The sequence below is a fragment of the Panthera pardus genome, unplaced genomic scaffold, assembly GCF_024362965.1.
Source record: "Panthera pardus isolate Hobbes unplaced genomic scaffold, ASM2436296v1 HiC_scaffold_27, whole genome shotgun sequence".
Lineage (NCBI taxonomy): Eukaryota > Metazoa > Chordata > Mammalia > Carnivora > Felidae > Panthera > Panthera pardus.
Window position 1 is genome coordinate 126,407,244 of NW_026526843.1, and position 25,163 is coordinate 126,432,406.

The 25,163-nt window shown below is 37.4% G+C and overlaps 1 protein-coding gene across 7 annotated transcripts in view; it reads left to right on the top strand.

Moving 5' to 3' along the window:
* LOC128773888 (lysine-specific demethylase 6A-like) overlaps positions 1-25,163 on the top strand; it is a 193,092-nt gene that overhangs the window by 3,431 nt on the left and 164,498 nt on the right. For all 7 annotated transcript variants that reach the window (XM_053891928.1, XM_053891929.1, XM_053891932.1 and 4 more), the window contains exon 3: positions 10,928-11,036. In XM_053891928.1, coding sequence (XP_053747903.1) covers positions 10,928-11,036 — 109 coding nt within the window. The remainder of the gene's footprint in view (positions 1-10,927; positions 11,037-25,163) is intronic.

The following is a 25,163-nucleotide window of genomic DNA, read 5'->3' on the forward strand; positions in this document are numbered from 1 at the left end:
AGGGGAGGGGCAGAGAGAGAGGGAGACACAGAATAATCCAAAGCAGGCTCCAGGCTCTCAGAGCCAAATGCGGGGCTCTAACCCACGAACTGCAAGATCGTGACCTGAGCTGAAGTCAGGTGCTTAACTGACTGAGCCACCCAGGCGCCCCTAAAAAAAATTTTAAAGAATTTACTTAATTTTTGTGCAAGTGTGTCTTTCTCAACTTTAATTACATCACATTTTACTTCTCTCTTTCAAAGTAAATACACTTAAAAAAGAAATTTGTTCCGGGGTGCCTGGGTGGCTTGGTCGGTTAAGCGTCCGACTTCGGCTCAGGTCATGATCTCGAGGCCCGTGAGTTCGAGCCCTGCGTCGGGCTCTGTGCTGACTGCTCAGAGCCCCGGAGCCTGTTTCAGATTCTGTGTCTTCCTCTCTCTCTGCCCCTCCCCTGTTCATGCTCTGTCTCTCTCTATCTCAAAAATAAATAAACGTTAAAAAAAAAAATTTTAAAAGAAAAAAAAAAGAAATTTGTTCCCTTTAAATACTGAGTAGTGTGGTTTTTTTGTTTAGTTTTTTAAAAAAATTTTCTTTAAGATTTTAAGTAATCTCTATAGCCAGTATGGGTGGGGCTTGAACTCATAACACAGAGATCAAAAGGCACCTGTTCCAGGGCGCCTAGGTGGCTCAGTGGGTTAAGTAAGTGTCTGACTTCGACTCAGGTCAGGATCTTGTGGTTCACGAGTTCAAGCCCTGCTGACAGCCCAGAACCTGGAGCCTGCTTCAGATTCATTCAGATTCATTCATTCATTCTCTCTCTCTCTCTCTCTCCCTCCCTCCCTCCCCCTCCCTCCCCCCCTCCCCCCCCTCCCCCTCATCTGCTTGTGTACTTGTGCTCTCTCTCTCAAAAAATAAACATTAAAACATTTTTTTAAAAAAAAGATCACATGTTCACTGACTGAGCCAGTCAAGGGCCCTAAGTAGCATGTTATTTTCTCATGTAGTTCTTGATCTTGATTGCTTCTTTGTTGGTCTCAGTATACCAGCAAAATGTTTACTTGAAAAGTTTGACCCCATATATCTTCAAACCCTGTGTTTATTTTGTTTTTATTACTTATTAATTAAATTTATATTAATTGTTTATTTTTATTTTGTTAAGTAAACTCTGCTCCCACCATAGGTTTGGAACTCAGGACTTTAAGATGAAGAGTTCCATCCATGCTCTACCAACTGAGCCAGGCCAGTGCCCCCCAAACCTTTGTTTGAATTAGTGTTTTTTTCCCCTTGACTTTCTTGTATTTTGAGGGTGCTTTCTTCCAAAAGGTTAGTTACTCTTAGTCTCTGATGTAAAAAAAAGGGGGCACCTGGGAGGCTCAGTTGGATAAGTGTCTGACTTAATTTTGGCTCAAGTTATGAATCTCTGGTCATGATCCCTGGGTCATACGATTGAGCCCTATGTCAGGGTCAGTGCTGACAGCACAGCACTTTCTCTTTCTATGCCTCCATCCCCCAATAAATAAATAAACTTAAAAAAAGATCATGTAGTCAGGCACTGGATTCCAGGACAGAAAAGAAAAAAAAAAAAGATCATGTAAATGTTATTACAAAGATTAGAATGGTTGTAATAGTACACTTTTAAAATTCTATAATGTTAAGAATTTTTATAGCATTGACATACGTCATATAGTGTTGAGAGTTTCAGATGAAAAATAAATTAGTAATACATACGACTTTTAGTAATTAAAAAAAGTAAGCTGAAATAGCTAGTGGTTGCTTAGAGTTTTGGAGCTTTCATATACTTGAATAAGTTGCATTTAACCAGTGCTGAGATTTAATCTTGAGGTAAAGTGTTTTAACTTAGATTTGTAATATAGGTTTAAGATATTAATCAAGTCTTTCTGCAGAAATTTTCAACAATGACTTGCTGCAGTTTGGAAAATGTTTAGGCTTTGTTTATGTTAGCGTAAAGAGTAGAGGTAAAGCATAATGAGAATATTACTGTTGTACCATTTTTTTAATGTAATCTGTTTCATAGTATTACTGCTAAAATATCCAGGGCTGTTTATTTGGATGTATCTTCCGTTCAGCTTTAATTTTTTCATTGTAATTAATGAGATTTTTAGCTCTGATATTGTTTATTGCTTTCTTTTTGGTTTTTGGTTTGTATTGTGTTTCTAGACATGTTTATTAATTTGAACACATTTTTCTTTATTTCTTTGAATATAATTTTCTTTAATTCTTCCAATATATTTGTAATATGCTGCCTTGAAGTCAGTTCAATGGGTAGATTCATTTGTGATCCATTTCTGTTGAGTTTTATTTTTTCCTTGTGATGATTATGGGTTACATTTCACTATTTCCTTGTGGGTCTAGTAATTTTTCTTCAAGACTTTCAGATCTGTATTATAGCAGCTTGGCGGCAGGGGGGGTGCTGGATTTAAACTGGAACTGTCTAATTTGTGAATGCTCAGTATTTAAAACAAAAGTTTAGAAAATCTGGTTCTAGCTCTGTAGGGGGCTGTCGTACTGTCTTTAGAGTTTAGCTATTAACTTGGGCAGAAATTTTGTTCACTTGTGTCATACTGAGAAAAGGTTCTATCCTGTGCTAGCTAATTATAGATGGCTTGCAGAATACATTAAAATTGAAGTTTTTAAATCTCTTTTGGCTTAAAAAAAATTTTTTTTTTAATAGTTGTATCGTTTTGAGAGAGACCAAGTGTGGGTGGGGGAGGGGCAGAGAGAGAGACACACACAGAATCTGAAGCAGGCTCCAGGCTTCCAGCTGTCAGCACAGAGCTAGACGCGGGGCTCAAACCCATAAACTGCGAGATCATGACCTGAACTGACTCTGCCACCCAGGCGCTCCTCTTTTGGCTTTTATATAAGGCTGTGTTGGGTATCTCCTTTACATGTGTGATTTATTAATCATCTGGGTTAGTGTGGAGAACTTATTTTGACTGTTGGGTTTTTTTCCAGATTTTCAGGATCTCTCTTTAAATTTCTAGGCCCCAGCACAAACTGGGGCTGTAAACTCAGGCTAGCAAAGTTATGAATTTCCCCCATTTATTGTCACCGCATTTGGCACCTCTGTCTTACACAAGCCAGGGTTTTTACTACCCTCCTGAAATCACCCCTTTTTTGTAGTTGAGTTCTACTGTTGGAGCTTTAGCAGCTTTTCTAGTTCATTTCATTTTTTTACTCTTCCCCTTGACCTCCTCCTTCTCCTCTTTTCTTTCTCTTTCAGCGTTTTCTCCTCTTCCATTTATTTAATATAAAGGGTGTTCATTATCCTCTTAAATATTACCCTAAATTAAAGTCCTTTTTCAGCACATTGCATTTGTGATAGGGAAGAATATATGTATTTTTAAATGTGTACTTATTTTGGGAAGAGAGTGCGGGAGAAGGGGAGAAAGAGAGGGATAGACAATCTGAAGTGGGGTCTGCACTGACAGGCTGACAGCGTGATGTGGAGCTTGAACTCACCAACTGCGAGAACATGACCTGACCTGAAGTCAGAGGCTCAACCGATTGAGCCACCTAAGGGCCTCTGGAAGAATATTTATGTAAGGTACTTAGCATTGGACATGGTACAGTGGAGACTTATTACAAGTTAATTGTCATATTGGAGAAGACATTTTGGTTTGAATTCACGCAGTGGTTTAGAAATGGAGAGGGAGGAGGAGGCGGTCAAAGTCTCTTTTTAAAGATTTTTTAAAGAAGTACCGTAAAATTTTTTTTTTTTAAGTTGACTTATTTTGAGAGATAGAGACAGTACAAACTTGCGGAAGGAGCAGAGAGGAGAGCCAGAATCCCAAGCAGGCTCCCTGTTGGCAGTGAAGGGCCTGATGCAGGGTTTGGAACCCACAGACTGAGATCATGATCTGAGTGGAGATCAAGACTGTGCGCTTAACCTATTGCACCACCAGTGTGCCCCTTAAAGAGATCTCTTGGTGGGGCGCCTGGGTGGCTCAGTCGGTTGGGCGGCTGACCTCAGCTCAGGTCATGATCTCGCGGTCAGTGAGTTTGAGCCCCGCGTCGGGCTCTGTGCTGACAGCTCAGAGCCTGGAGCCTGTTTCAGATTCTGTGTCTCCCTCTCTCTGACCCCCCCCGTTCATGCTCTGTCTCTCTCTGTCTCAAAAATAAATAAACGTTAAAATTAAAAAAAAAAAAAAAAAAAAATTAAAAAAAAAAAAAAAAAAAAAAGAGATCTCTTGGGCATTCCTGGGTGGCTCAGTCAGTTAAGTGTCAGATTTTTGGTTTCAGTTCGGGTCACGATCTCAGTCGTGAGACTAAGCCCCACATAGGTCACTGGCAGTTAGGAGACTACTTGGGACACTCTCCCTCCTCCCCCTCCAAATAAATAAATAAACTGACTTTTTTTGTGGGTGGGGGAGGGGCAGAGCTTTGTGCTTTCTAGTTGCTGGAGAGGGACAGTGGGAGAGAGAGAGAATCTCAAGCAGTCTCCACATTTAGCTTGGAGCCTGATGGGCTCCCGTGACCCTGAGATCATGACCTGAGGTGAAATCAAGAGTCAGATGTTCCGCTGAATGGACCACCCTGGCACCCACTTTTTAAAGAGCTTTTTGACTTTTTAATAGTACTTCAGCTTCATTTATGATTATGATATGATTTATAATTATACTTGACTGTCTTTTGCACATTTACTTGCTATCCCCCCAACAGATTATGTACAGTTAATATATAAAAAATGATAGGTGTTTGAAATAATGCAGTTTGATATGTATATATTTGTGAAACTACATTCAAAAGCAACACACTGGATATAGCCATCAGCTTCTTGCGCCATTTTGAACTTGTTATTTTTATCTCTGCTACAGCCCTACTTCCCCCATCTTTATGCATCCACTGATTACTTTATGTCTCTGAAGTTTATTTTGCATTTCTAGAAACTTATATAAAGGGAATTAAACAAAATACACTGCTTCATTTTCTTTTCTCTCCTGCCACTTATTTTAAGGTTTATCCTTTTTGTTCTTGTTTTCAGGTTTTAACTTTTTTGCCTCTGTTCATCAGTAATTAATGTTTGAAAAAAAATGTAAACATCTTTGCATGTGCTTTTTTGCTTCTCTATATACGTTCTTTGACGTACCTGTTCTAGTTTTTTCCTATTTAAAAATTTGTTTTTCTCAGGGGCACCTGGGTGGCTCAGTTGGGTCATGATCTCGTGGTCTCTTGATTCGAGCCCGAGTCGGGCTCTGCTGACTGACAGCTCAGATCCTGGAGCCTGCTTTGGATTCTGTGTCTGTCTGTCTCTCTGTCCCTCCCCCGCTCGTGCTCTGTCTCTCTCTTGCTCTCTCAAAAATAAAAACATTAAAAATAAAAAAAATCGTTTCTGAGTTTTGAGTTCTTTTTAAAAATTTTTGTAATGTTTATTTATTTTTGAGAGAGAGTGAGCGAGGGAGGGGCAGAGAGAAGGGGAGACACAGAATCTGAAGCAGGCTCCAGGCTCTGAGCTGTTAGCAGAGTCCTACGTATTGCTTGAACTCACCATCCATGAGATCATGACCTGAGCCGAAGTCAGACGCTCAACTGACTGAGCCACCCGGGCGCCCCTGAATTTTGAGTTTTAAAACAAAAAATATATATTCTGATATGAATTTTTTATCTAACAAATAACTTATAAAACATCTTTCTAGTTTATGTCTTCATTCTCCTCAATAGTGTGTTTTGAAGAGCAGAAATTCTGTATTCAGGAAATTCACCTTAATCTTTTTTCTTCTGTGGATTTTGCCTTTCTTGGTTTATTAGGGAGGCTTTATTGAAATAAAGGTAAAAGACATCGTCTCCTGTGTTTTCTTACGAATGGTATGTGATGTATTTTTTTGATTTTTGCGTATAGTTAAGTGGATGTGAAATTTCTTCTTTTTGATGTGGATCTTTAGTTCCAGAACCATTTATTGAAAGAGACTAGACTTTTTCTAATGATTTGTTTGAACTCATTCCCTCATTCCTCATTGTGCTGCGGTTTCATTTTTGTTTGATTCAAAATACTGGCCTTTTGATTTCTTTTTTGATCCAGTGTTATCTATAAATGTGACATTTAAAACTAGGATTATTTGAGGGTTTCCAGATACTTTAATATTACTAGTTTTAATTTAACTTTATTTTTAAATGTTTATTTTTGAGAGAGAAAGACAGAGTGTGAGTGGGGGAGGGTAGGGGGTATGGAGACACAGAATCTGATGCAGGATCCAGGCTCTGAGCTGTTAGCACAGAGCCCAACACAGGGCTTGAACTCATGAACTGTGAGATCATGACCTGAGCTGAAGTCAGAGGCTTAACCTACTGGGCCACCCAGGTGCTCAATGATACTTTATAACAAAACAGTTTAATTTGGGAACACTAGATAATTATAGAAAAACAAAGTAAGCATAGAAACCCTAGAAACTTTTAAACATTTCTTTTATGTCATTTTAGTATTTTTTCTTTGAAATGTGTGTAAAGCCATGCCTTTGAAGCAGATTTTCACTTTTTTTTTTTCTTTTTTTGGATTTAAAAAGTATGTATTTATTTTTGAGAGACAGAGAGAGAATCTTAAGCAGGCTCCACACTGCCAATGCAGAGCCTGTTGTGGGGCTTGATCTAACGTGAGATCAAGACCTGAGCCAAAATCAAGAGTTACAGGCTTAACCTGACTAGACCATTCTGGTGCCTCCTAGGGCAAACTTTCTAAGCCTTGGCATCAATGACCTTTTTTTTTTTTTTTTTTTTTTTTTTTTTAAGTTTTACTTATTTTGAGATAGAGGGATAGAGACACAATCTAAAGTGGGCTCCACGGTGATGTGGGGCTCTAGCTCTCATGAACCTTGAGATCATGACCTGAGCGGAAATGGGATACTTAAAACTGACTAAGCCACCCAGGTGCCCAACTAATGGTAGTTATGATGGGATGGATAGATCTGTTGTAGGGAGCCGACCTTTCTATACCTTGTCAGATGGTTGTCAGATTATCTCTGTGTTTTGACAGATGCTCCTGGAAGAGGAACAGAACCCTCCACTCCACTCCACTCTCTTTTCCTTTGGTAACCACTGCTATAAAGTGCATACTTAAGGCTAAACAAAAACATGGAATGTAAAAGTAATCCACTTCACCCAAGCCTTTTTTTTTTTCTTTATAGAAATTTGGTTAAATTTGTTTTGTACACATTTTGTCACATTTTGTCTATTTGTATTTTTCATTAGCCTTTTGATTCTAAGTAATACTCTTAAAAAATAAAATGTTCTTTTTCCCTTACTGTGTTATGTGCAGCAGGATGTATTCCCAGTTACTTACATTGCTTTAAATGAAGTTCAGTTATCGAATATCAAAGATACAATGGTTTAAACAATTTTGAGTTTCATTTGCAATGTTGACTTGTAGTGTACCTGGAAACTGTCTTCTTTCTACCTTCTTTGTTTACTTTTATCTTATTTGACATTTGATTTTGCAACATCATTTTTGATCACCAATACATTTTTAGTGGGCTTAATGAAGAGAGTTAAGAATTTGGTACGTAAGCCTGAGTGAACTGGCAGATGTATTTAAAATTCTAGATCTTACTTAATATCTCTTCTGAGAAAATCAGTAATACTGTTAATTTTAGATATCAACAATTTCCCAGAATAAAGATTTGCTCTAATGGACTTGGCAGTGTATGAAACTATACTGACAGGAAGATGTATCTGGTATGTTACCATCTCCTTGTTTAAGTCATAAAAAACATTTTGAATCTTACTTGACTCTTGACCCCAGTTGTCCAGAACTTCAATATCTAAGTAAGATATAAAAGGTTAAAGAAAATTAAGGATGAGAAATTTCTGAATATTATATAAGTTATAAAAATAAGTAATGAATTTGGGATTTAAAAGCCTGTTACCTTTAAAATGCCAAATTGATTGTTTTATTAACATGAAGACCAAAATTATCGTACTGTAGCCTAATAGTTTTTTTATTCAGCCATGACTTTTACTAGTTCTCATACTTCTTTCCCTCTGTCTTCTGTTCCAGCACAAAAAGACAGTCTTCCAACCAAAATTTGAGTCATTCAATATTGTCAGTTTGTATATTTCACCCACTTTGTTTATATTTTATTTTGTTTTATGGTAGTGTCACTTCATCCAAGGGAGATCCATTCCAAGATTTCCAGTGGAAGCCTGAAACTGTGCATAGTACCAGATCCTATATATTGCCATATTTTTTCCTATACATACACACCTAAGATAAAGTTTAATATATAAGTCAGACCCGGTAAGAGATTATTAACAATAACAATAAACTAAAACAACTGTAATGATGTATTGAAATAAAAATTACGTGAATTTGTTCTCAAAATATGTTGTATGTACTCACTATTGTGATGATAGGAGATGATAATTAAATGCCTATGTGATGAGATGAAGTAAGGTGAATGATGTACATATTGTGACATTAGACTACTCTTGACCTTTTAATTGGGGTCATCTACTTGCAGAGTGCAGTTGACCACAGGTAATGGAAACTACGGACAGTGAATAGCTGATTGTAGTGTAATTTCAGACATGCAGAAAACCTGTAAGAATAGTAAAGGAATCACCACCATAGAGCCTTAACTCTGGACCTGCTTTTTTTTTTTTTTTTTATGTTTTATTTATTTTGGGGAGAGAGACAGAATGTGAGTGGGGGAGAAGAGAAAGTGAGAGACACAGAATCCGAAGCAGGCTCCAGATTCTGAAATGTCAGCACATCAAATGGGATGTCTGACATGGGACTTGAACCTGCGAACTGTGAGATCATAACCTGAACTGAAGTCAGAGGCTTAACCAACTGAGCTACCCAGGCACCCCGAACCCTGGACCTGCTTTAAAAAATATATATTAGGTGTGTTTTTGATGATACTGAGAAATTACTCTATTTTGTTTTGTGGGAGTATTTGACCTTAGGTACTTTTCAGAGGCACCATACCCAGGATTATTCCTGGAAATGTACCCAGAGTATACACCAATTATACGTATTTCTTTCTTATGGTTACTCTAAATGCACCATGTATTATGAGGGACTTAATTTGGAATTTTATTGGGAAGATTGAAAAATTTTGAAGGAGAGATGTCTTTTTTCCTGAGGGCAAAGTAAAGAAACTGTTAAGTTCTTGTGTGCTAAGCAGTACAAGAGTTATTTTCAAATTAAAATTAATGTTTTTATTTATTTGAGAGAGAGCGAGAGAGCAAGTGGGGATGTATAGAGAGAGAGGGAGACATAGACTATGAAACAGGTTCCAGGCTCTGAACTATCATCAGTGCAGAGCCCAATGCTGGACTTGAACTGGAACTGCGAGATCGTGACCTGAGCCAAAGTTGGATGCTTAACTGTCCAGCCACCCAGGCACCCCCAAATTAAAATTTTTATATCAGGTTTTCAATTGTTGATAAGATTCAAGACAGGAAGAAGTTCAGGTTCTGTGGTTTCTTGTGGTTACTGATAATTGTGGAGGAAATCAATAATACTGTTCTTTCATATGTTTTAGTACAAAAATCTTCCTAATTTCTTCTGTAAACTTGTTAAGTTCAGAAAGATTTGATTTTTTTTCCTCTAAAAAGTTTCTAAAAAATTTCTCTAAAAAAGTTCAGAAAGATTTGATTTTTTTTTCTAAAAATAGTACAACAGGAGTGTATCTGTGTGTATTGAGTTAAGGTTAGGATTAGTATGTTTGAAATATATCAGGATTAGGAGAAAACAATCGAAATATAGTGTATGGTAGTCTCAGTGCTGTCCTAAGTTTCTTTGCAAAAACAATGGTTGATTAATCCAGATGACAGCTACTGTTGAACAATTCTGCCCAGCAGAAATCTGTAGTGATGTATGAATTTTTCATGTCATGTGTAAGTTTAAATTTATAGTAATTGAAACTAGTGAAACAGTTAAAATAAAAACAGTGAAAAGAAACCAATGAAGTTAATGTTAATAATACATTTATTTAATCAAATATATCCAAAATTTTATTTTAATGGTTAACATATTAGCAAATATTTTAGTTTTCATTCAGTTTAGTTGATTAAAAATTTTTTTTTTCTTTTTGAGAGCGAGAGAGCGAGCATGCACATGCAGGGGTGGGGCAGCGGAAGAGGGAGAGAGAGAATCCCAAGCAGGCTCCACACCCAGTGTGGACTTGGGGGCTTGATCTCATAAATTGTGAGATATGACCTGAGACAAAATAAGAGTCAGATATTTAATTGAGCCACTCAGACTCCCCTATTAGTAAATATTTTGTACTTTTTTTTGTATGCATAGGCTTGTGAAATGTGTTACGTGGTTTATAATTATAGTACATCTCAATTTGGACTTGCTACTATTCAGATATTAAAAAATCTGATTACTGGGTACTGAAAAAGTCAATAGTCCTTTTTGCCTGTGCCTGTTTGAGAGTAGTCGTTTTGTGTTAATAAAGACCAAAATAATTTCTTAGATTTGCAGGTCATATAAAGTCATTAAGGAACTTCTGTTAATCTAATTTGGCAAGTCTTATTCTCCCTTTACAAAAAAAATTTTTTTTTTAATGTTTGTTTATTTTTGATAGAATGTGAGTGGGTTCGGGGCAGAGAGAGAGGGAGACACAGAATCTGCAGCAGGCTCCAGGCTCCGAACTGTCAGCAGAGCCCGAGCTGTCAGCAGAGAGTGCGATGCGCTCAAGCTGTGAGATCATGACCTGAGTTGAGGTCGGATCGTCAACCAACTGAGCCACCCACGCGCCCCTTATTCCTTATTTATAAGGAAAAAAAGATCATAAGTGATGGCTCCATTAATAAATATTTAAAAAGCTATTTCTTCTCAGGAATTGAATCATAAGTCTGTGGTAAAAATGACATATTGATTATTGCTTTGATCTCTTGTGTAAATTTTGTAATATATATGCATTGTCTCAGGTTGCAGTTAGGAATTTGCCTTTCTCTTAATACTTATATTTTTCCTTTGTAGGCTGTTCGCTGCTACGAATCTTTAATCTTAAAAGCTGAAGGAAAAGTGGAGTCTGATTTCTTTTGTCAGTTAGGTCACTTCAACCTCTTATTGGAAGATTATCCAAAAGGTAATGTTTTTGTCTATTTATTAAAAATTCTCCTTGATGTACGTATGCACCACATACAAATTGTTTTTACTTTTTGTTATGGGCACTTACAACTGTTTTTTAATTTCTTTTAGACACATTAAGCAATGAAAAAGAAGGTAGAGTAAATGAAAATGTGAACTTCTAATATAATTTCATGTAAATATTTAATAAGTTTGATCATCCCATGAAACTCAGTAACAGTTTACAATGTATACGGTTATTTTGCTTGTTCTTGTGAAAATCTTTGTTCTTTAAAATTTTACCAGTAGACAGATAATATCTAGTATGGTATCTTTGTCTATAAGTACAAATGTGGACATTTTGGAAAGAATAAGTCTGGAGAGTTTTCCATCACCACCAAAGCAATTCTCCAATTTTCGGAAGTGTCTTACAAGTTTAACTCCATTTTAATACTATATACCTGGAGAGAGTGTCGATCCCACAGGTAAAAGGTTTGGTCCCACATGACAGCCCGTGTGAGAATCCAGTTGCAAGTCATAAATGTTACTGCAGTGCTGATCAGCCAGATCGTTTGATAATTTTGTAGAGTGGTTCACAAAGCTCAGGGGAACATTTGTTAGTTTATTATAAAGGATATGATAAAGGGTACAGGTGAACAGCTAAACGAAGAGGAATATTATAGAGCAAGGTATGTAAGTGTCCTGTGCTCAGGAGCTTCTTTCCCTGACGAATGGGGGTATATTTACCCCCATGAACTCAAAACAAATTTTCCCCCCTGCAAAGACAGGTAAACACTATCTTTATTTAATTTATTAAAAAAAATTATTTCATTTTTATTTTTTTACGTTTATTTAGTTTTGAGAAACAGAGTGAAACTAAGCGTGAGCAGGGGAGGGGCAGAGAGAGAAGGAGACACAGAATCTGAAGCAGGCTCCAGGCTGTGAACTGTCAGCACAGAGCCTGATGCAGGGCTCGAACTCATGAACCGTGAGATCATGACCTGAACTGAAGTCAGACGTTCAACCGACTGAGCCACCCAGGCACCCCATTTAATTTATTTTTTAAATTTACATCCAAGTTAGTTAGCATATAGTATAACAGTGGTATCTGGAGTAGATTCCTTAACATCCCTCACCTGTTTAGCCCATCCCCCATCCTGCAACTCCTCCACTAACACTCTGTTTGTTCTCCGTATTTAAGAGTCTCTGTCAAAACAGGCGCTTACAAATAACAAAAGCTCCTCCTACTTAGACTCAGGAAACTCAAGAGTGTTTAGGAGCTCTGGGGAACAGGGCAGGAAAAAACAGATTTTATTATTCTGCAAATACAAATACTATTTTTCCTTTTTGTTCTTGATATTCTTTAAAACTTTACATTTTAGCTTGAATACACTTAATTAAATCCAATCTTTGTCATGTTGTAATTTAATACAGATAATAAAGTGTAAGTTCGAGTCTTGAAGAACGTTATTCATAAAACTAGAGTATTTTTTTCTCATGCAGAAGTGGAGATAAATAACTTGAGGTAGTCTTTTAAAGTTCATGCTTTTCCTAGATCTGCAAATGCATTTAGTAGGTTAAAATCACTCAAAAAATGATTTTCCTCTCTAGCAGACAATCTCCACATCAAAGAAAATTCATCCTATAAACAAGAATATATTAAACTTTTGATAGTAAATATCTTGGTTGAGTTGGGTGGGTATGTTAAGATTTTCAGCAAATGTGTTTAGTAGAAACATAACACATTGTTTTAGGACTAGAGTTTTGGTGTTTTGGCAGCAGTCTATTGTGTACCACATTTTTTGTTTTTGTTTTGTGTCACAAATCCTTCCTTTTTCTTTTCTTCTTCTTTTTTTTTTTAAGTTTATTTATTTTTGAGAGAGTGCAAGTGGAGGGGGAGGGCAGAGAGAGGAGGACTGTGTGCTCTGTGCTCACAGCAGCAAGCCCACTGCAGGGTTTGAACTCAGGAAAGTGAGATCATGACGTGAGCCCATGGTGTTGTTCAACTGACTGAGACATCCACTTTTTTTTTTCTTTCTTTTTTTTTTTCCAACGTTTTTTTTTTTTTTTTGGGACAGAGAGAGACAGAGCATGAACGGGGGAGGGGCAGAGAGAGAGGGAGACACAGAATCGGAAACAGGCTCCAGGCTCCGAGCCATCAGCCCAGAGCCTGACGCGGGGCTCGAACTCACGGACCGCGAGATCGTGACCTGGCTGAAGTCGGACGCTTAACCGACTGCGCCACCCAGGCGCCCCATCCACATTTTTTTTTAAGTATAGGGAAAGAAAAATAGTTTTCCTTCTGGATGAAAAAGGGTTTTCCTTCTATCCTGAGTTCTTGACTGAGGTGGCACCCTTCCCTTCCCATAATGAAAGATTAATAAGTGAAAGACAAACAAGTTTATTGATTTGTATGTTTTATATATACATGCAGAAGATACCTAGTAAAAGTGAGTTACTGTTTGATATGCCCTAAACCACCAATTTAAGCACAACAAAAGACAAAATTAAAATACTGGGTGGGGAGGAGGCTGTTTAGAGAAATTGACCAGGAAAAACCCTTTAAATAAGAAAAATTTTTCATATGCATATATACTTAGTGCCTTTTTGAAAATGCCTTCAGGAAAATTTCTTGTGATTTAAATTATTCTCTTCCTAGTACTGATCAGTTGACATTTACAAATAGGGATTCCTTTATAAATGTAAATTTTCCTTATAAAAGAGTAATAATAACTTCCAGTATGTTTTTGAAGCTTTTTTGTATTTCCTGTTTGTACATATCATCAGTGAACAGAATCATTATGCCCAAGAGTCATTTTTTAAGGTGGCATATTCTGCTCTCAGAAATAATAAAGTCGGTGTTTTTACCAATGAAATGCTTTTTTGGTATGAGACAGTATAATGTACTATATGAGACACGTAGCATTTATAATCTCAGTGGACTTTGTTATTTAGAAATGCTTTTTTCTTTTTTTAAATGTTTTTATTTATTCATTATTTTTCTTTTAATTTTTTTAAAAGTTTATTTTTGAGAGTGACAGAGACAGAGCATGGGCAGGGTAGGGCTAGAGAGAGAGAGAGAGAGAGGGATAGAATCTGAAGTGGGGCTCAAACCCACAAACTGCAAGATCATGATCTGAGTAGAAGTCAGACGCTTAACTGACTGAAACACTAAGACACTCCATGTTTTTATTTGTGTGTGTGCGACGGAGAGAGAGAGAAGAGAGAGAGAGGGCAGGGGAAGGGCAGAGTGAGGCAGAATCCAAAGCAGGCTTCAGGCTCCTGAGCTGTCACTACAGAACCTGACATGGTAAACACCCTGAAATGTTTTAAATTAATAGATTCATGTGCTTCCCTGGACTTTTTCCTTTTTCCTACTGTGTAGTATAGGAGCTTTATGAATGCTACACAAAAATTTTGCTATTGGAAATGAATTTCATTCCAGTAAGTAATTCTTACCTACACTTAGAATACATTTAAGTTTTTTCTCCATAATCTTAATTTCTTAAATCTTAATTTTCTCCATAATCTTAATTTCTTAAATATTCTATACAGTAGATTTCTTGTTTTTTTTTTTTTAACGATAGTTGTAAATAACAGGAAACCGTGACTTAGGCAGTACCGAGCCTTTGCTATTCAGTGGGAAATACAGGATTAAGTTTGTTTTTTTTTCGTTTTTCTTTTTTTAGGATTAAGGTTTTAAAAAAACAATTCAGCAGAGTGAATTTGAAGATCTAATTGGCTTTATTAAATAGTAAATGATTCATTAATTGGGCAGCATGCCATCTTGCAAGTAAAGGGAAATTCCAAAGGCCTACAGAAAGGGAAAGGCAAGACAAGGAAGTCATAAACAAAAAAGGATATTTTAGGCAAGATCTTTTTCTCTTAGGGGGAAGGGAACTGTGTCTCATTAGATGTGAGGGATCCCATGTGAGGGATTACTTAATACAGGTGCTGACCACAATATGCCTAATGTGTTAAGACTGCATTTCCATTGGGGTGCATTTGGGGTGGGGTGGATTGAAACTGCAGTTAGATTAGGTACTAAGTTTTGGTTTACTTTCTCGGGGCCTTAACCTAAGTGATGCCATTTTGGGCCTGTGGTTTTTCTTTTAGTGTGCTGCCCCCTGTTAAAAAAAATTTTTTTTTTAAATACTTATTTTTGAGAGAGTGAGAGCTGGGGAGGGGCAGAGAGAGTGGGAGGAGACAAGAATCTGAAGCAGGCTGCAGGCTCTGAGCTGTCCATACAGAGCCCGATGTGGAGCTCCAACTTATGAACCATGAGATCATGACCTGAGCCCAAGTCACTTGCTTAATTGACTAAGCTACCCAGGTGTCCCTCAGTAGGTCCTTTTTTAACCCAATGATGGAAATTCAGAGGAGTTGAATAATGAGAGGTCTTACTTTGCTTGTGAGAAGTTGGGACACAGATTTTCCCCTTGCCTGAAATAAAAGGTTGTTCTAAGTTCTAGAGGTTAACTCCCTTAGCAGTGGCCTGGGAGATGCAAAAGAGAGTCTTGTCTTTTCAGGACAGTGTTAGATTTAAAAAGGAAAAAAAAAAGAGAAAGGGTTTCATGTTAGTTAAAGTGTGAAGTCTTGATTTGTCATCTTGGACAGAATTCTACCTTGATGCCTGTTCTGTTTTTCTTCCTTGTTGATTTGAAGATTGTTTCTATCTAGGACCAGGTATCAGGTAGAGCTTTCTTTATCTGTGAGATGGCTTAGTACCTTTTAATTTTGTAGCAGTTTCTGTCAGTTGTCAAGAATACTTTATGAGGTCCCCTTTATTATGGGGCTCAAAATATCTAATCGCGAGACTCTAAACTGTGACAAATCTGATCCTTTGAACTGGGATCCAGGAAGGCTTTCATTTGAGGTTCACGTCAGACACTTAAAGTAGCTACTCATACTAGCATGGCCAAAGGGTCACCAGAAGGTTGCGTACCGTAAAATTCCAAGAAGTTTGCAAGGTTTTCTTTTAGACTTGGAATAGTCTGTACAATGAGGTGGATGCTTTGATTAGGTGTGCCCCAAGTGAAAAACAGTTTTGCACAGTTTGTCACAGTTTCTTTGTCACTGTTGGGAACAACAGCCTTGCAGCAGGGGAAAACTTCAGCTCATCTGGAAAACACATATAACCTAACAATAATAAACTGATAATCCATACTAAGTGGAAGTTGAAAGAAGTTCCAGCTGCAGGTGTTCCAAGGGTCTCACCAGTATGTATTGATAATTTGAATTCTCATTAAATGCACACAGAGCCCGATGTGGGACTCAGACTCATGTATCATGAGATCATGACATGAGCCAAAGTTAGACGCTTAACTGACTGTGCCACCCAAGGGTCCCTAAACTATCTTTTATATAGAGTATATCTAAATTGTGTGAACTTGAAAAACATCTTGGTTAGTTTCTATCTTTCGAGAGTGTTATAATGACCAGTCCCTACAGGGGGCTGTCTTCAAACCACCTAAATAGAGGTCTTTTATAAAGCAAATTAAGCTATACCAAATGGAGATAGAAACATATCTCACATTTACAACATACGTGTTTTTACATATGGACACACAAATAGATGCAAGGATCTTACAGGTAATACTTGTGGAGAAGATTTTTTAAGATTTGTTTTTGTCCCTGGAATTAATCCTCTGGAGGCTGTGCTGACGTTTGGGTACTAGAGTCCTTTTAGCAGTGTTTATTTTAAAAAGGTCTCTTTCTTGGGGTGCTTGGGTGACTCGGTTGAGCGGCCAACACTTGATTTCACATCATGACTTGTCATGATCCTATTTTGGGGTCTGTGCTCACAGTGCTGAGCCTGCTTCAGATCCTCTGCCTCTTTCTGTGTCTTTCTAAAAATAAATAAATGTTAGGATGCCTGGGTGGCTCAGTCACTTAAGTGGCCGATTTCAGCTCAGGTCATGGTCTCACAGTTTGTCAGTTCAGGCCCCGCCTTGGGCTCTGTGCTGACAGCTCAGAGCCTAGAGCCTGCTTCGGATTCTGTGTCTCCCCCTCTCTCTGCTTCTCCCCTGCTCGCGCTGTCTCTGTCTCTCTCAAAAATAAATAAACATAAAAAAACATTAGAAATAAAAATAAGTATTAAAAAATGTTTTTTAAAAAAGATCTCTTTTTTCCCCCCATTTTTAATCTCAAGTGATTGTTGGCTCTTTTTACATTTCAGAGAAATGGTAAGATAAATAACTTCAAGGAAAAAAGAATATAAGTTCTTTGAAGTTGAACTTTGGTTTCTTTTTTGTTTATTTATTTTGAGAGCGCATAAGTGCAAGTTGTTGGGGCGGGAGAGATGAAGAGAGAGAATCCCAAGTAGCCTCTGCCCTGTCAGCAGTGTGGAGCCTGAGATAGGGCTTGAACTCATGAACTGTGAGATAGTGACCTGAGCTGAAAGCAAGAGTCAGATCCTTAACTGACTGAGCCACCCAGGTGCCCCTAGAACTTTGTTTTCTTAAGACCAGTAGTTTACAAGTCTTTTGAGCTAAACAAGGGCAATTTAGGAATTGGCAAAAGGAGTATTACATTGTGAATTGTCTCTAGAGCTGACTCTTGTTTTATAAAAGAATTGTAAAATAAGGACAGTTGCTTTTGATTCTTCAGAGTATAACTTACATTCTTCAGAGTACATGCAGAGTATAACCTATAACTTCAGAGTGTAACTTCAGTTTGTAACTTAAATGACATCATTAGTTGTCCATATTTTTCTAAATTTTATAATTTTTCTAAATTATTCAAAATAATCCACATTTTTCTAAAGTTTTTTCTTTCCTTCTGGGTACATAGTTCTAACTTGAAATATTCCTGGTAGTACTGAATAACCTCTGTTGGGTCTGTGACAAATTCCTGAAGAAAGTGGATAGGATCCACCTTCCTGAGAGTTTCCTAAAGAGCTGGGTAGGGGAAGGCAGCAGGATAGAACCAACGGTCTCATGCCAGGTAGGCATAAAGTGAACCCTGGTTACACAAGCAAGAAGTCAGTAGTTATCCTAGGATAGAAAGGATCAATAGCCATTGGGTCAGAATTTGGAAAGGAAGGGACAACATGAAATTATTATTTTCCTCTCTTGACCAGACACTATAGACAGAGATTTGGAAGAGCTGATTTGGCTCTAGCACCTACCAGAGTTTCCACGAGGTTGTTTAAGGGGATAAAATAGTTGTTTATTAGAAAATGCTTTAGTTTTGTTAACTCTGAGTTTGGCCATCTAGTTGATACGGTAGTATCTATAAGGCTAGTAACTTGGTGGATTGTTTTTAATGGTGTGTAGTCTATTCAGAGTGGAAAAGCAGTGCAGATGATTAGTAGAATGAATACATAGAGGAGGAAAGAGGGGACCAGTAGGATTTTACTCAGTTTTACAGTCTTTGTTTTTATATACATCTTATGGTTTTAATTTTTTATTACCCTTTTGCAGTGAATCTTCTAATGAGACTGTCTTGGCACTTTGAAACTTTTTAGAAGCTTCTCTTAGCCAGTTAAAGTAGGTATCCCATTCTGTTTAATTTGGGAACCCGTGGTTTGAAGTGCGCTTTTTTTCCCCTTTTATTTATTTATTTTAAGTAGTCTCTATACCCATCGTAGGGCTCAAATTTATAACCCCAAGATCAAGAGTCACATGGTATACCAGCTGAGCTAGCCAGGTGGCCCACAGGTATACTTTTTAAATTGATCTTATTTCATTGGAATGTTTTCCATAATGACAGTGAGTTTCTAGGGTATAATTCTCCTGAGGGCTGGCAGCAGTTTAGTAGGACATAAGCTGCAAATAGAGTTGATACACATTTATGTCTAGCCACAAAAGGAGTGTAGTTCACATCTGTCCAGCCTTCTTTTGGAGTGCCCAAACTGATGGTCACCAAGTCATGTTCATCAGGACATAAAACAAGTTTGTAGATTTGTAAACCTTCTGGAGTCATAGTTTTTCTTTTATATAATAAGTGATTATGGGGCGTGCCTGGGTTGCTCAGTCCGCTAAGCTTCTGATTTTGACTCAGGTCATGATCTCACCGTTCTTGAGTTGGAGGCCCACATCAGGCTCTGTGCTGACAGATCAGAGCTTGGACCCTGCTTCAGATTCTGTGTCTCCTCTTCCCCTCCCTCACTCATGCTCTGTCTGTCTCTCAAAAATACATAAGCGTTAAACCAACAAAAAGCAAGTATGTGGTAAGATGGAATGTTGAACTCTTTGGATTTTAACAGTCCCATTGGATAAGGGTTTATTTACAGAAAACAAGTCAAACAAATGTGCACCTCAGCAGTTTGAAGCAATAACCAAAAAAGGTCACTATAGACTGACTGAGAGGTTTTACATATCACCAGCAATATCAGGTGTGGACTAAACTAGCAGACTTTATTAATGTATACTGTGTACTGGAGCTGGGGAAGGGATTTCAGTTGCTGACTGAACCAAGGACTTAAGGTGTTCTGTTTGAGCCTCCTGTCATCTAGATTGACCTGTTAATGCCAGTTAGATTGGTAGTCCAATTAGATTGGTAGCCCAAATGCAAAAAGAGCAGAATTTAAACTGAGAGGGACTTAACAGTAACCTCTGGAAATGGGGAGAAAGACTGTGAACTCATGTTTGTTTTTCTTCCCACATGTTGTCAGAAGGTTACTTTGGATCCTGACACTACCACTAAATCTGTTAAAAAGCAAAATTGACTCAAGTAAATTTGAAGATGAAGCAAGGAGTCATGAATTGGACAGCATTCAGTTGAGCAAGGTAGCTCCACAGGGAGATAGGAAAACGTTTTTAAAAGCAGGATATGGAAGTCATAAACAGCAGAAGATTATTTCAGGTGAGCTTACCTTTATTTAGGGATGGAAAGGTTTTATGAGGTGGACAGGGCCCATATGAGGATGCTGACCAGAGCATTCCTTACAGTCACTTCTGGGTTGGGTTGGGAGTTGAAACTGCAGTTAGAGTAGGTATTAAGTCTTGGTTTGCTTTCTTGGGGCCTTAAGCTAAGTGATGCCATTTTGGGCTTGTGGTGTTTTTGTTTTTTTTTTCTTTCTTCCTCCCTTCCTTCCTTTTTTTGGGTGGGTGAATTTGTTTTCTTTTTAACAAGTTCTTGTTAGCCTCTGGCCGCCACATTTTCATTAGCTATGTAATTTTGTTTTACGTGTCTCTTTCTTTTTAAAGGCATGTTGTGTTTTTTTAATATATATACTTTTTGTACGTATATATATGGGTTTATTGACATTGAATTTCTAGTCACCAGGGTAATGAATAACTTAATCCTTAAATGATGCTTACTAATAAATCTATGTTCTCTGAAAGGCTTATAATAGTCTTCTTGTACTTAGGAGCTCTAGACAGCCCTTATTAATGCTTGAAGGGCATTTGAAACCACACAATCACTAACAAAAAGCACAGAAAGGCAGAAAATGGAAAAACAGGTAATACTAAGTACACTATGAAAAGAGCATTTATAATATGAGAACTAAAGGTAATGTTACATTTTCAGCCCTAGCTGAGAACATGGGTTTCAGGCATTCAGATTTTCCTCATTCTGTACAGGTCTGTGAATGAGTATGATGAAAGTGCCACAGGTATTGTTTATTAGATTACATTGTAGTGAATAGATGAATTTTGTAAAAACAGAATTGGTGAATAATGAGAATTAACTGTATATCTTAAAGTTGGTATATTTTTTGTGTCTCCATTTGTTAATCTGTTCTTTAAGGTAGAGATTAATAGGAAATTTATATAGCATATAGATTTTTTCATTATAATCCTCATTTATTTTTTTGACCTTAAACGACAGCAGAATACTGGTAGTAACTTATGAGCATTGGAAAGAATTATGTGTTTCTTGTGTCCACTGGCTGGCTCAAGTGTGCACAGCATGTGACTCTGGATCTTGGGATTGTGAATTCAGTCCCTACATTGGGTATAAAAAATTAAATAAATAAAAAGAAGCACTTGGGTGGCGCATTTGGTTAAGTATCCAACTCTTGATTTTAGCTCAGGTTATGATCTCATGGTTAGTGAGATCAAGCCTGTGTCTGCATTGACAGTGTGGAGTCTGCTTGGTATTCTCTTTCTTCCTCTCAGTGTCTCCTCCTCTGGGACACTTGCCCTCTCAAAATAAATAAACTTAAAAAAATAAACAAACTGAAAAAGGAAAGATGTATGTGTTTCTCTCAAAGATAGTAACTTTTTGCATATGCATCAAGTGATCTTGTATCTTTATTGCATTGAGAGATAAAGTAAATCATATAGCTTTATTTAAGTATAAATGAAAAGGATTAGAGTTTTAAGTTACAGTTAAAAAAATCATACCCAGCTTCTTTCTGTAATACCCTTAAAAACTTCTGTATAGCTTTCTCCTAATACATTTCATGAATCACAGTTTGGGACATCACTGATTTAGGGTGATTTATTCAAGGTATGTATGTTATGACTTTGCTGAATTACCATTTGTGACAGGTAGAGTACAGGGTGCTGGATGATGAACTGAGTTTCTTCACAAAAGACTGCTACAAGAATTGAATGGAGAAATTCTTTACTCACGTGTCTTGGTGGGAAGTACATATCATGCCTCAAGCAGTCACACAGGAAAGATCAAGGCAAGGATTAGGCAGAGAAGACAGGTAGGACCTGGGCAAATGCTTTTATTAGGGCCCACGTGTGTAGTCCTTTGGAGTTCCTAGACTAAGGTCATGTTGGTTAATTCAAACCTAAAGGAATGGAGCAGGTCCCATGGGGTCTCTTTTTAAGGGAGCACACCAAGAGGAAGGCCTTGGGAGGTAGAAAGATTGTCACAATGACTGTTGGGGAAATCATCAGGAACTTCTGCTTGTTAGTTTGGCATCTCTGTATGGTCTGGGCATTGGTGTTATATGAGGTGGGGGCTAGTATTTAAGGCCTGTGTATGGATCTGTCAGGGTGTCCTGATATGGTGTGTCCTGAGTAAATGGTTTAAGATTTCCTTTTGGTAAGAGTCAAAACTATAATTAAGAATAGGTTTAGTGATGTTGGACTTAGATTAAGTCACTTCATTTTGGGTATGTTGATTACTTACTTATATAAACATGAGGATTGCTTGAAAGTCCTTATGTAATTTAAATTTCCAATTCATTTTCTTTTAGCATCTGTAGATGGTTCTTTGTAATTTAAATTGTGATTTTCCTGGATTTTTGATGGGTGGTTTTTTTATTGTGTTAGTAACAACTTAAATTTCAGAGGCATTGTGATGCTATTTGTTTTTGTAGATTTTTTTTTTTTTTTTGAATGTTTATTTTTGAGAGTCACAGAGCACACATACAAGCAAATAGGGGAGGGGGAGAAAGAGACAAGGGGATGGGATCTGAAGCAGGCTCCGCTCAGTAACAAAGAGGTCTTTAATCCTAGACTAGGTCACTGGTCCTGACCATCTGCTGCTGTTGTCTTTGGATGGGACAGTAGAGCATGAAAAGTCTTTCTGTGAGAGAACTTGAGTTTGGGGCTCTTGTCCTTGTACATTGAGTAGGCCTCTTGGTGTTGAGGTGTTATAAGCCTGGGAAAGGAGAGAGTTTCCCTTAGCCACTCTTGTCTTCAAGGCTCGCCATCCGTTGCCCTTGTCCATGGTGCTAGGCTCACTTGCTTTGCCTGAGGCTCTCCCATTTGATCCAGTGGGACAAAGAATCCTGTCTTTGCTTTCTGCTTCATTGTTGACTTTATTTTGTTTCGTGGGGCCTAATAGGGGTCTCTTACTGAAGCTATGTTTTTCTTTCAGACCTGGAGTCTGAAATACTCTGGAGTCTGAAATGCCTAATATTGTGTGTTCCAATTTCATTTTTTTCTTAATTTTCTTTTGATTGCCTTATTTTGTTACGTTTAAAGTTTATAGTTTCATTTGTTAGGGAGGAACAGGGAAAATAGAGTCTCTGCCATCTTATTCAGACAGAAATTCTCTTGGAGCATTTACTTTTGTAGCTTTGATTTTAGGATTTTTATTTGAGTTTATTGTATATTCATATAGAGGTCTTGTTTCTCCTAATTGCTAATCACTTAGTATTTGTGTTCCAAAGAGGAATTTCATGAAACCAGGTTACATATTAGTTTAATAGATGTGTTAAAATTTAACTCACCTGGTTTTGAATATAATGGTAACAGAAAGAAATTGTGTAAATTGATACCTTACACATTTTTATAAAGTATTGGAATTAGGCTGGGCTTTATATAAAGCCAGTGTATCGTGTATACAACAATATCACTTTTTTCCAGTTTCTGTGAATGTAATATCTCTTGGTAAAAAAAAAGGTTCTCATTGTCAGGTATGATTGGAATTTTGTAATTATTTAATAAATTATTGTATACTCTCTATTTCCCTAAAGACAATGAACTTAAAAGAAATATAGTACATCTTAGTTTATTAAAGGTACTGATGGACATAATGTGGGTTAAGCCAGTGTCTGTTAAATTTAACTACATGGCTCCATGGGACCTCTTTTAATTTAGGATAATTCTTACTAGAATTATAGTTCCCATTTGTAGTAACTTCACATGTAAGCCCCTGTAACAATGATCTTCAAATTTCAGAGTGCACCAGAAATCTAAAGATTGTGTTAAATGGGTTGCTGGGTGGCTCACTTGGTTAAGTATTGGACTTCTGCTCAGGTTATGGTCTTCATGGTTCATGGGTTTGAGCCATGAACCATGAGTTCTCTATTGTCAGCACAGAGTCTGCTTCAGATCCTCTGTCTCCCTCTCTCTGTCCCATCCCTATTCTCTCTTCCATTCTCTCTCAAATTCTGTAAAAAAATAAATAACATTTACATTAAAAAAAAAAAAGATTGTGTTAAACAAATGATGAGTCTGAGATAAGGCCTGAGGATTAACATTTCCAACTGAAATAGTTAACTGAGGCTCCTTCATCTTGGACTATGAGAAGTGTTGACCTAGAAATTATATTATTTAGCGCAATATTTTAGTTATCTATTTGACCAGTTTATTATCCTGATATTTTCTTCCTTTTGAACTTATTTAAAATCAGAAAATAGATGACTTCAGCCCAGGTTATTTTCAGGTTATGAACATTCATTGTCTCTGCCTTGCTTTGTTTTATTATTTTATTTTTTTAGAGAGAGAAAGAGTGAGAGCAGAACAGAGAGGGGGAGAGAGAGAGATGCAGAGATTGATTACATGACCCTGGGATCATGACCTGAGCCAAAATAAGAGTAGGGATGCTCACTTGACTGAACCACCAAGGTACCCCCCAGGCAAGACTTTTACCAGGGCTTATGCTTGAACCCGAGAGACAGCACAAAGGAAGGGGTCCTTCAGACTGACTAAAGGCTAGGGAAGTATTTAAAGCATGTAATGCAGGAAGAGAGTGGCATTTAATATGTAGGGCAGGAAGAGACAGAAAATAGGGCCCACAGTATATGATTTGCAGATATTTTCTCCCATTTTGCTTGTTGTCTTGTCACTTTCATGATTGTCTGCTTTGTTGTAGAACTTTTTTGTTTAATCTTTTAATGTTGATTTTTGAGAGAGAGAGAACACATGTGTGCCAGCAAGTTTGGGGAGGGGCAGAGAGAGAGGAAGACAGGATCTGAAACAAGCTCTGGGCTGTCAGCACAGAGCCTGACGTGGGGCTTGAACCCACGAGCCATGAGATCATGACCTGAGCCACAGTCAGATGCTAACCGACTGAGCCATCCAGGAACCCTGTATAGTTTATAATTTAATTGAAATGAAGGTTGTCTATTTTTTTCTTTTGCTACTCATGCTTTTAGTTCCATATCTAAGTAATCAATGGGCATATTTAAGGTCATGAAGATTTACTCTTGTGTTTGCCTCTAAGATTTTTGTTATTTACTACATTGATGTTATTGATTCTCTTTGACTTATACTTAGCATATGGTCTGAGGCAAGGGACTAGCCTTATTTTTTTGCATGTGGAAATGGGTAGAGTTGCAAATCTCTCACCTCCTTAATTTAAATTTATTATTAAGTATTTTTTTTAGATTGTATTCCACATGGAATTGTGGTTTTAATCTTTTTCTGTTTATTGTAGGGTGTTTGGGACAACTGCTGTTTTCTGTTGATAATATAACCTAAACCTTTGTATATTTTATTAGTTCTAGCACCTCTTTTGTGTATATTTTGAGGTTGTCATCTATGAATAGAAATTGTTTTACTTTATT